At 42.3% G+C, this 13,018-nt stretch overlaps 1 protein-coding gene across 1 annotated transcript in view; it reads left to right on the top strand.

The window, feature by feature from the left end:
* RPGRIP1L (RPGRIP1 like) overlaps positions 1-8,381 on the top strand; it is an 81,084-nt gene extending 72,703 nt beyond the window's left edge. The window contains exons 25-26 of the mRNA XM_055000448.1: positions 5,116-5,249; positions 6,891-8,381. Of these exons, the coding sequence (XP_054856423.1) occupies positions 5,116-5,249; positions 6,891-6,985 (229 nt within the window). The 3' untranslated portion in view covers positions 6,986-8,381. The remainder of the gene's footprint in view (positions 1-5,115; positions 5,250-6,890) is intronic.
* The last annotated feature ends 4,637 nt before the right edge of the window (positions 8,382-13,018 follow it).

The raw sequence follows: 13,018 nt of genomic DNA, 5'->3' as shown, positions 1-13,018 counted from the left end.
AGGTGCATATCTTCATCTGACAGCATCTGAATTTTGTGATTTGGAAAAAAAGAACAGCAACCGCCACCATCATTTCTGCCCCCCCCCCCCCCCGTTTTGGTGACTAGCCACTTTCCATATACTAGACTTCTTGTTTCTGAGATCCCCACACCACTGGTATTGTGGTTCAACGTGTAGTGTAAGATCTGCTAGTCCACTTCTCACCCACTTGGCTTATCCCAATATTTACGGATAAGCAGCGCAGAACTGAAGACAGTTGTCTTTATTTCCTCCATTTTACTTTAAAATTTAGCTGCATGCCTTGGCCCGCTATACAAGTTTTTTTGTTTTTTTTTAATGGAATCTGACAGGAAACGCCATAAAGTGATCCCTTAAGACCGGGGAAGTATCGCATCTAAAGCACTTTGAAGTTCAGGAAGGTATTTTTTTCCTCTCTTTTCTCATTTCAGCAAACAAGCAAAGGACTTCCAGATTTACTGCATATATTAAAGAGATGGATAACATGCCTGACTTGAAAAACACCAAATACAGTTGCAGTTTTTCCTACAATAGTCCTGTATACTGGGGGCACAGATAATTGTTTTCTAGGACCAGGGCTTTTTTTCAGCGGAAACGGGGTGGAACGGAGTTCCAGAACCTCTTGAAAATGGTCACATGGCTGGTGGCCCCACCCCTGATCTCCAGACAGAGGGGAGTTTAGATTGCTCTCCGAGTGGCGCGGAGGGCAATCTCAACTCCCCTCTGTCTGGAGATCAGGGGGCGGGTCCACCAGCCATGTGACCATTTTCTCTGCGGGCAACCCACTGAGTTCCACCACCTCTTTTCCCAGAAAAAAGCCCTATCTAGGACAATCCAGTGACTAAGCAGGGTCTGTTGTGCTCAGTCTTTGAAGTTCCTTGCAGATCGGTACACTACTCGTGTGTGTACTATCCAGTCAAAGTTACAAGTGCACATGAAGCTGCTGAAATGTGAACAAATGAAGCTATCTTTTACCAAGTAGTTCAAATTGAACTACTGGTCTGTCTAGCACACTAACTGACTAATAGATTCTCTGTAGGGTACCTCAAGCAGGAAAAAGTCTTTTGAACACCTCCTGTTTAAGATCCTTTACAACTGCAGGTGACACAGATGGCCTTCTGAATGCAGAACGTGCACTCCACTGCTGAGCCACAGACTTCCCCCAGAACAAATAATACAGCACTTGCTAGAGCCTGAACCTACCACTGCTTTGTACCAATCTCACAGGATGAGGAGAGCAAAAATGTTACTGACGTTCTCTAAGATGTGAAAACTATCAACATGCTCTGCTATCACTCGTTGAATGTTTCTGGAAGCTTAAAGGCTTCTAGTTTCCTTCAGGGTCTCTTAATAAAGTTCGTCCTCTTCGGTGATCACCTTCTTCGCTACCCTTAATCCTTGCTGTGATACCTTCTGGGACAAAGCAAGGGCACATACTTCAGCTGGTGTGTGCTTTGCGCGAACGAGTCCCTGGAATGTCCAGTGAAAGAGTATCATGAAGCGGAGCTAGGAAACGTTGTGGAGCTACCACCCATCAGAGCAGACCATAACGGTTTAGTTAGGACCAGCAGTGTGGCCCTGTATAAAGCTTCTATGTTTTTGGTATCCAGAACGTAACGCCGTACTTCAAATAAGGTTTCTGGAGTGCTCGGAAGAGTTCTTCCCAGGTATTTCTGTGCCTGTCCTCATCTCTCCCAATTATGCTTTCCTAATCAGAGCATTAAGCACTGCCGATTCACAGACAGGCAATGCTCCAAACTATTTCTATCCTTCTATCAACATGCTGTTTTCCTGTAACCCATGAAGCCTCTCAACCTCCCAACATTACCAACAGTTGATGACCACCACGCAAAACAACCCCTGGCTGAAAATAGCAGATTGGGAGCATCGTTCCCAGAATGCCACAGTGTATGAAGTTCTGCTTCCCGTGTGGATCTGATTGTGTGCGTGTACACCAGCGTTGCCTCTTCCACGAGGTGCCAACATGAAGACTCGCCATGTGGTCAGAGGCACATGGAGAGCCAACAAACACATGTTAACAGCTTCTGCATATGGGCACCTACCACGAGGAAGCATCTTTGGGTGGTCAGAGTGCCACCTCCTGTGACATACAAATTTGCTTTTTGGCGTCATCAAGAAAGCCCCAAACTCTAAGCTCAGGTGTCCTGGCCAGCCTTAGAAGTGTGAGCCATACAGATTGGAAATGCTCAGTCCAGTCCTGGACCACAGAGATCACAGCATGTGGTAAAGCTGGTCACATTACTCCCTCGGCACATGTTTTCTATCACGGTGTCTTGTATAGTAATATTGGGATGGGGGGTGGTGTTCCGTTTTGGATGAAACAGGAACTAAACTTTAAAGTTTAGGAAACCAAAGGACCAAGGATATAAATATCAGGCCAAATTGTCTTCATATGGCCTAACCGTGGCAGTATTTTAAATACGGTGATAAATGTAAGGAGTGTAACTCAGGTTTTAGAAAAGATAGCCATGCGTTGCTCACAAGCTGAACAATCTTGTGTTCTCCTGAAGCCTCAGCGCCTGCCTTGCAGGGCTGTTGCTTGTAAGAATTTTGAGATGTACGAGAAGAGCTTTGAACTCTCAGAGTGCGTAATACAATGAAGTAGTCTCTTAGGTCAGTGACAGAAGGCACCAGAACCTCTCGATCTATTTATACTTTTTTTATTTCACTGTCCTTCCAAGCATACATGGTTCTCTCCTGGACCACTCCAAATCACAAGGCCACCCAGACTAAACAAACGTCCCCCCCAAATTAATCAGGTAACATTTTGGTTCATTTATCAGTTTAAAAACGGGTGCCCTTAAATCATCTGCGAGAGACCAGGAAGAGTTCCTTTGAACCCAAGTGTTTACAGGAGGAAAGAAAAGGGAATGAAATTCAGGTTTTCCTAGAGTAATGGATACAACACTCTCTTGGCAAGCAACTGTGCCCATGTTAAATTTAGTGTGAGATACACATATTTAAATCTCCTAAAATTTTCTTAAACAAAAACAGTGTTTCGGCTTTAGCGGAAGTGTTACGTAGGGAAATGCTTCCTCTAACCATTAGTGTTTTGATCTTCTGGACCCGCTCGGAAGCAGAATTATTTTCTGCCGCACCATCTACCATATAAAGAGAGGAATTAATTCTCATTGACATGTTTTCATTGAATTTTGTACTTGCGCAACATGTCTGACAAACTGCAAAGCCAATGTTTTGAGGTCTGGCTAGACCTCCCAATTGTGGCATCGGTTACAGTGCCAGGGGAAGCAACCAGTTCCACGTGTTTTGTGCCATTCTGCGTTTTCAAGAAAACGAACACAGGCGAATACGGCAGAGTAGTGGGAAGTGGGTCATTTGTCTGCTTGTTAGAGGATAACGTACTTTTAAATGTAAACCCCCCCCCCAAAGTGTTTCCTTCTATTCTGTGCCCTGACCTAGGCAGGCATTCCAAGGCATGGCTCGTTCCAGTTCCCTGTTCTTAAGCAAATAGCCTTATTGGCAGAACTTGTAGTGCAGCATTGTGACCAAGCCACGGTATTCCTAATCCAGCACGAGGAATGTGTACAACTAAAAGATTTCCTTCTATATTTGCCATACAATTTTTTGGGACCACAGAAGGAAATGTGCAGATGTTCAAAAGCAAGTACAGCTGAAGGTCCACCCCACCCATCAAGTTATGCTGCTCCTTTGGTTTGGTGTGGTTTGGGTTGCTTTGGGAAGCCAGGGAGGCCAATCAGAAGAGAGATGGATAGAATCCCCAAATCACATGGGAAAGCTAGGGGGCACAAGTGGCACTTGTATATCTTCTGTCTCTCTGCTTATTCTCACATTCAGAATCCACGTCTTGCCCTGAATCTCAATATCATTTTTCATTGGTGGTGCCCAAGCCAGTAGGTATGGTACCTCTCCTAAAGGCAAAATGTGCTATTTGGGTTTTGTTGCTGTTTGGTGTAGTGGTTAAGAGCAGCAGGACTCTTATCTGGAAAACCAGGTTTGATTCCCCACTCCTCTGTTTGAAGCCGGCTGCATGACCTTGGGTCAGTCACAGCTTCTCGGAGCTCTCTCGGCCCCACCCACCTCACGGGGAGATTGTTGTGGGGATAAAAATAACGTACTTTGTAAACCGCTCCGAGTGAGCGTTAAGTGGTCCTGAAGGGTGGTATGTAAATTGAATGCTATTGTTATGTTAGTATTTGTTTTATTTTTCTTTTTGAGTCATAATGCAACAAAGTTTTCTGGTGCATCCTCAGGGTAATAAGCCATCCTGACCTCCATGGGTTCTCCATTCATTCATTCATTCATTCATTCATTCATTCATTCATTCATTCATTCATTCACATTATTTATAGTCTGCCTTTCTCACTGAGACTCAAGATGCAGCAGAAAGCAGAGTCCTGATGCCAAGCAAAGTCCTGATGCCTGCGGGGAAAGCGGACTATAAATTAAATTATTAAATAAATAAGTGGGCATTGGGTTCCCTGCAGACATTTAATCTATATGTGAAAACCTTGGACACAGGGCAAGCAGCAATGACCGCACTTCCCTCTATGCTCACACTCACACAAGCTTTTGACTATCCGCTTAGCTCTACAGAGAAAGGCCGAGGATCCCGAGGTGTCGTTCTGCCCGTAGCTCTCTTGCAAACAGAAGCCCGTGTTTGCATTCACACCATCCAGAAGCAGAACCCGCACAGTTGGCAAGCTTTTTCCACTTGTGCAAGCAGTATCTGGGAGACAATAATCACTGCAAACGTTCATTCTTTTTTTGTTTTTGAGACATTACTACTTAGGTTTGTGTTACCAAGACTTGCTGGAATGGAACTACATTTGAGCGTTTCCCATGTTCCAAACATGCTGCATAGGATCCAACCAGGGATTTGGGACAGGGGAATGGTTGAAGCCAAGAATATAGTAATTCAAATTTCATATCTGCAACTGTAACTTCTTCATACTCTTGAGACATCATCTACATTTTCCATAAACCTTTCTGGAGTGAGATAGCTAGCTTCATATCAACTTGGGTTCATAGTTCATCAGAAATGGATTGAAGAGTGAAAATTCATATATGGATTTCTTTTCTTTTTCCTGTCCTTAGCATACGATTTACGGTGGTAAGTGACCCACCAGAAGATGAACAAGATCTTGAGTGTGAAGATATTGGCTTGGCATACGTCAGCCTAAGCGAGATGTTTCAGAAAGGAAAGGACATAATTGAACAAGACATTGATGGTAAGCTTAAGGCTATTTTTAGTTCCAACATTCAATTCCAAAATTTTCCCCACCTCTGTTTGTCCCTTCCCTCCATCCCCAAATTTTTGGGGTTTGTACAGGCAAGTAAGTCTGTTGGTTGATAAAACAGACTCCAAAGTAGGCACCTGTTGTAGCACCCTGTACTTAAAATATAGTTTCAGTGATTTATAGCACAATCCCATATAAAGAACATGTCTGTATTTGCAATCAGAATTCTATTGAAGACTTAGGCTATGGGCTCCTCTATTGCCCAAGAGTTGCATCGGTACGTGAAAGATATCTTGGGGATATTTAATTACAATATCCTGGGAGAGCTGATAATGATAGACTAAATATACTACTTGTCGACAAAAGCAGATGGATAACGATGCAAATGGCAGAAAGTTCGTTGCAAGGGTAATAAAGGCCTTCTCAAAATCATCTACTGCTGTTGTGGCTGTTGGATAAACTTACGTATTTTGCCAACTATCTGACTGAATTGCTCGAATTGATGCTGGTTTTAGTTTAAACTTGTGATTTTAATGATTGTTAGAAAATTGTAAGGTATATTAGAGCTTTTACAGTTGCTGTGATTATGTTGTTGATATCAATTGCTACAGCTGCGAGCTAGCACAATAAAGCTTATGATTTATTAACAACCAAGGCTAACCTGAGCAAGTGGGAATTGCGTACAACTCACAAAACTGTGCCCAGTGCTGCCTGGTTCCTTACGACCATGTTTCTGAGCACTGTGCGAAGCATTTGCTGTCCAAACGGTAACATCTTTGGTCAGGACTAGATGCTGCACAAAACACGGGGCTGCCTCTTCCACTCTCCTCCCACAAGTAAAATTTATTGCTACACAATGTATGACACAACGCCATCGCATTGCAGGTTTAAATTAATCGACTGATTCATTGATTTACTTTATTTATTGCCTGCTTTTCTCATTGAGACTCAAGGCAGATTACAGAGTGTAAAACAGTGCAATCGAATAACATGAGACATCCAATCGACACTGCAATAGGAGTAGGTTCACGAAAATTATAAGCAACTCGTACATTATCAGACATGCTGTTTATTGACGTAAAATATTTATAGTCTGCTTTTCTCTCAGAGACTCAAGATGGATTACACAATGTAAATCAATAGGATGAGATATCTAATAAGCAATGTAATAGGACCAGGAGTGTAGAAATCTGAAACAAAGCCTATTGTTTTATAGTTCTTCATTCAACCCGAGTTTTTCCAGATACGTCATCAACAACGCAAAAAAAGGGAACTGCAAAAGGTAGAAAGTAATGCAGGAGCAGCCCTCATAGCCCAATCTCATCAGAGTTTGGAAGCTAAGGAGACCCACCAAGGAAAGCTGCTGGGCGGAGGCAGGCAATGGCGAACCACCTCTGCTCATCATCATTTGCCTTGAAAACCCAGTGAGGCGGAACTTCATGGAGTCGCCATGAGTTGATTGCAGCTGGGAGCCAATCTGTGTTTGAAAAGTGGAAGAAAATATGATACGTGGAGTGCACAAAAGCCCTTTCATGTCATATACAGAATATAAAATTATTCAACAGGGCTGGAGGGGGGGGGACAAAGGATCTGTAAATTTGGGTTACTTTAGTACCCATGTTTCTTTTCCAGTTTTGGATTCCCAAGATGATGGGACGGTAATCGGAAAGCTCAAAATAACGGTGGAGGCCCTGCACGCCCTGTGCTCAGTCCGTCAGGAACTCTGAAATGGCTGGAAGGCTGAAATACAAGTGCCTCCGTTCACCGGATGCTGCTTCTCCCAGCGTAACCTGCATCGGAGAGCTTGTGGAACACTGGAAGCTACTACAGTATATTTAATGTATAATTTATATGTATTGGAGGCATAATTTTCACATGTAAAGTTTGTATAATTTTTCTGTCTGTTTGGTTTACATAGGAGTGTGATATGTATGTGTGTGTGTATATTACACACACATATACACACACACACACATATATATATATATACATATACATACATTCTTCCCCAAGTCTGCAGCCCCCACAGTGGACACCAGCTTGTGAATAATTAATACCTACATGATTGAATGGTGTGCCTTTATTTGCACTTTCAATATTTTTTTTGCCTTACATAAAACAGTAATAAAAATGCAAGTCAAATTTTTAAATTTTTAATAAAAAAAAAAACCTTAAGCCTTAGAAAACTGATTAAAAATACTTTTATGTTATCCCTAATCACCCCGCTAAATGGAATGCCTGCGATTAGCCTCATTAAGAATTTTTATACTGTGAAGCTTTTATTAGAAGCAATATATGAAAATTACTTGGATTAATGTGTTAATCTGCCTCTTTAAAATGCTAATATCCATTTTATGCACATTAAATCTCAGTATGCGTTTTCTTTGATGCATACCGTTTCTATCAATTAAATATAAAGAACCAGGCTGGTCCCAAGATTTATTAAATTACTGCAAGCTTTGATAAAAAAAGAAACACACAACTTTTGCCCTTTTGCTAATGTTATAATCAGTTGTTTGCAATGATCAAGTTTGGAGGCAGGGTGTTGCCTAAAATCCTAGAGGTTTTTTGGGTGGGGAGGGTTTTTTTTGTTTTTGTGCTTTTTTCATGAGCAGGAGTGGAGATACGCATATTGTAACTAACTGGTATCAAAGTGTAAGACAAAACTATAAAAGAATCAGTCAGATTGTCTTACCCTTTGGGCTGGCCACGTACTTCCACCACCATCCTTAAATCAAATCATATTCTAAACTTACATCAAACTTGTAAGATGAACGGTTGTATCCTGGCAATCGGTAGATGAAAATAGACCAGAAACTCAATTTTCCAGCTTTCAGTCAATTGCAATGAAGGATTTAATTGATATTTTAATGGAGCTGTGAATTAGCTCTGCAAAAAAAGAATGGTGTCTTAGACAGTAATCATATATTTAGTTGCATTTTATTTATTTTAATGCATACTTATTTTTTATCTGTTTCTTTAAAATGGATCTGATAGGTAGCGGGGGTTTTCCTCTGTTTGCAAAACAGGCTATATTTCTTTTGTAAGCATATGTAAAGTATTCAGAAAGATAAGTAATTTATTAAAATCTACCTAATTTGCCGTGATATATTAAATCTCTGCTTCAGTGATCACAGACCATTTCATTTAGAGAATTAGGCATTCCCTCTTTGTGTGATTAAAGCTCTGGAAAATGAGTTCTTTGCTCCTATTTGTGAACATTCAGAGCCTGCTAATGGCAAGAAGATGGAATAGATTATGAGACAATTCATTACAGTTCAACAGCAAAAAAAAATATACCCAGACAAAATGCAAAAAAAAAAACCCTCAAGTATTAATATCTGCATATAGTTTGAACCATCTGTGCTCTTAATGGCTCCAGATATGTCTCCCTGCCTTGAGCAGCTTTTGAAATGGCAGCCATACAATATTAATTTGTTGATGTACATCGTCAGGCCAGTAGAATATAGTTTGACCACAGAAATCTCTGACTTCTGCCATTACATTCCTGCTCCCCCACTTCCCCAGTCTCACAGCCCACCATTTCCAAAGAGCAAACTCTGCAACTTCCCACAACAATTTATTCCTATGGAACATTCTAGAAACCGCAGACAGCGACATTCCAAAGCCCTTCCATGCCTAGTAAACAGGCACATGTTTGTGTTCTCACTTGCGCTGCTCCTCAGCTCATCGTTTTTGGCCCACGTTCCCGATGTTCTTTGGCTCCTTGCAACCGTATTGTCATTAAGGCCTTGTTATTATACATTACCGTAATTTAAAACAGCTAGATTCAACACCAAGATTAACAAAGTGGCTTTTCAGAAATGGAGTTTGTGGTATTTCACCAGGAGGTTTGTATTATTCATCTAATACTTTGCAACCCGAAACAAAATATCGTCCCTTATAAAGAAGTGAACACCAAACCATGTTTTGCAACTATTTATTGGGCTCTGTAGCGTAACCGTGAGGAACAAGAAGATTGCTTTCTGTTCCTTTTCAACCAACCCTTTTCAGCCATACTCTGCGGTAAAATTAGTCTGTGTCGTTCATCTCGCACAAACATTTGCAGTCGGCATTTTAATCTTCAGCATCTGAAGGTGAAAATGTAGAAGTTGCTGTAGTAAATTCATCAAGAGCAAAATGATTACGACACATGCTAGTTGACTTTGGGTTGCCTCGCATAAACCATTTTCGGCAGCCTTGGGTATTTAAACAAACCATTGTAAAAGCTCAAATGTTTTTCAGGGGCTCCCCCCACCGTATTAATTTACACCGCGGTTATTACTAAAACAGATGGGATGTCTAACGGAAGATTTCCCCGCTGTATACTTTGTCTCAGTTATGCAAAGCTGAGTCCTTTGTGCAGGGGTTGGTCTAATCCAGTCGGTAACAAGGGCAGCTGCCTCCAGCCCCATCCTTTGGGGGGAGGAATGAACCACAGCCCAGCCACCCAAAGGAAAAGGGAAGAGACGAGCAGGCTCCGACTGCCACTTGCATCTGCCCCATCTAGGGTTCGGGCACCTGGTTTCGGGCAGCAGTGGTTGCCCTTGCTTGGCCCCAGCAGGGGGAGACCAGTGATTCTGGGACCCCATCTTGAACTTTTTCCCAGGGCCCGAGAATCATTAAGCCTGCCCCTACTTGGAAGGTGACCTCAGTGAACAGTCCGTTCAGTACCCTGACACCAGTTATACCTGGAAGCAAATCGGCAAAGCTCCGATCTTGTAGAAAGATCTCCAACCATCCTCATAGACCTCAGGTCATCTTAACAGGTCTCCTCCACTAACTCTCTCATCAGGCCATTGCATCGTAGTTGCAGAGACATCTTCCTCCTTGGACTCAGTGTGTAGAGTCAGGGAATCTGCAAAATCGGTAACCTGTCGAGTGCTTATAGACATCCATCCAGCAATGGGGTACCATACGCAGAAGCCCGCTTTGCCGCTTTAGGGCGAGAAATGTTATTTTGTTATTTTAATTCTGAGCTCTTGCTGTTTGCGGGAACAGTTCTCAGCCACTGTCATGTAAATTAAGAGAACAAAAATGGTTACCAAATGTGAGTTCTTCAAATTATCTTTCTTTGAATTTTTGGCAGTACTATATTTCCCCATTTACTATGGTTTCTCGCGGCTTCCCTTCTATCTTTTACCCTGATGCAAGACGCTATTGCAGCACAGAGCTCCTTGCAACTCTGGAAATCCCCTCTGTTACCAGAACGGATCGGCCAGATCCAGTCTCACTGCCAAAAGATAAGACAGCTGAATTTTTTAAAATTGTTCTTCAAGCCATCATCCCCATCCAGTAACTTTACAGAAGGGCTCTCTTACATGCATGTTTTTGCTGTTCCCATACGTGATCTGCCTCACGACTGAGAAAACATGTACGAGTATTTGAACATCCTCCTTGCACATGGGAGTCAGCTCAGCTCTTTCCATTTAAACCATGAGTGTGCATTACAGCACTGCGTCTGCATTGCAGCACACACGAGGGCTACAAATCAGCACTTAGAGAATGCTAGCAGGCATGATTTGCAGTGATCATATCACGTCACCTGCACTCGACTGCTGTGAAAAGCTCTAAACGGTTTGGAACTGGGGTACCAATTCAAGATATTAGCTATCACATACAAGGCTCTTCATGGCCTTGGTCTGGCTTACCCATGGGACCACTTCTCTCGCTATGTCCCTCCACGGCAGCTTCGCTCATCTGAACAGGGTCCCCTGCAGGTGCCACCCTGCACACGGGTGAAATTAACAGCTGCCCGTACATGGGCTTTCTCTGTGGTGGCCCCTGTCCTATGGAATGGCCCCGCCTGAGGAAGTCAGGAGAGCTTCCACTTTCCTGGCCTTCCACAAATGATGCAAAACTGAATTACTCAAAAGGATTTTTTACCCAGATAGAAGGGCTGTATTGTAGGGAGATGATCTCAGATGATTCACTAACGAGTTAGGGACCATAGACTTCACTACTATATTGACATATGTACTATCTGTTACTTTAAGTATGTGCGCCTATGTACTTCTAATATCAGTTCTAGAATTGCTTGTGCTCTGTTACAGCATTTCTTCAACTTTGTATTAGATTTTTGCTTATGTCTTTGTAAACTTGCATTTATTTATCTTATGACATTGTTTATTGAAATGTCCTTGATATTGACTGTGTTAATCTCACACTATGTCATCTGCCTTGAGTCTCAGTGAGAAAGGTGGACTATAAATTACATAAATAAAATTAAAAATACCCAAATGAACATGTTTACTCCCGTAAACCCCTGACCATCAGGTAAAACCTTCTGTGACCCTGCTCCATTTCCACTATCACTGGGCGTGAGAAAGCAGTACCAAGAGATAGGGCCTCTTCAATTGTGACACCCCAATTATAGAACACCCACTCCTCTATTTATTTATTTATGTTATTTATTACCACAAACTCACTGAGACTCTGGGTTACCCAATGAAAACCAATCGACTGGGCGATGCACCTAATAAGTAATGTCATTGGACTAGGAGTGCAGAAATTTGAAACAGCTGTTGTCTAAACAAAGCATAAGTATTAAATATGACATGTTAAACAATGCAAAACGTAGATCCAGAGGAGTTAGCCGTGTTAGACTGTAGTTGCAAAATAGTAGAGTCCCGTAGCACCTTTAAGACAAACCAACTTTGTTGTAGTGTTAGCTTTCAAGAACCACAGCTCTTTTTGTCAGATGCATCTGATGAAGAGAGCTGTGATTCTCAAAAGCTTATGCTACAGTAAGGTTGGTCAATGCAAAACATGGTATACAGAAGCATTTTGCCAGTCCCGTCTACTTCCTGTATAAAAAGGCCCTTCTAGACAATTTGGTTTTCCATTGCGAAACGCCAGGAGTGTGGGAATGGCCCTGACCTCCTCAGGCAGGCCATTCCACTCCTCAGAAGCCACGACAGGGGAAGCCTGTGTGCAGGCAGTTGCGGATCTTGCCCGTCTGCGGGGTGGTGGTTGCAAAAGGCCCTGCTCAGATGAGCAAAGTTGTCGTAGGAGGACAAAGAAGTCTGCTAAGCATTCAGTATCTGGTGAAGACTTATTTATTTACCTGGGCATTTTTAGATTCTTCTTGTTATTGCTGGCATAAAAGATTTTTGGGGTTGGATTTTATTGTATAGGTATATTTTAACTGCGCACAATAGCTTTCTTTTTTGTAAGCTGTTTCGAGAGGTTACATTCACTGAGGACGTTAGGATATACATTCCAACTAAATAAATATTGGGCAGGGAATCTGGTTTTGCCTGTGTTCTACCTTCGCTAAGTGTATTTTAAAAAATGATATTTGAATTTGATGGTTACAGGTTTGAATTTGATTGTGACAGGTACAGATTGATAGTTACAGGTATGTGCAACCCTGTTTTACAGTTTTATATTTTTGGATTTTTTAAATGTTTGTGTTGTTTTAATATTGTTTTGTAGACCGCTTTGACTTTTTTTTCTCTTTGAAAAGTTCTGTATAAGCCACATTCCTAAAGGATGCTATGTGAACCTATGTGCCATCTGCTACCCCCACAGCAGACTCTTTTAGCGGTGCCCTGGCCCTGCCAGAGATGCACAACCAACTGTAGTTTCTGGGATGCAGGGCTTTTTTTCAGCTGGAATGCGGTGGAACGGAGTTCCAGCACCTCTTGAAAATGGTCACATGGCCAGTGGCCCCGCCCGCTGATCTCCAGAGAGAGGGGCGGCGCAGAGGGCAATCTAAACTCTCCTCTGTCTGGAGATCAGGAGGCAGGGCCACTGGC

Source organism: Eublepharis macularius, chromosome 16, assembly GCF_028583425.1.
Source record: "Eublepharis macularius isolate TG4126 chromosome 16, MPM_Emac_v1.0, whole genome shotgun sequence".
Taxonomy (NCBI): domain Eukaryota; kingdom Metazoa; phylum Chordata; class Lepidosauria; order Squamata; family Eublepharidae; genus Eublepharis; species Eublepharis macularius.
Note: the sequence above shows the minus strand (reverse complement) of the source record. Positions and strands in the feature narration are given on the sequence as shown.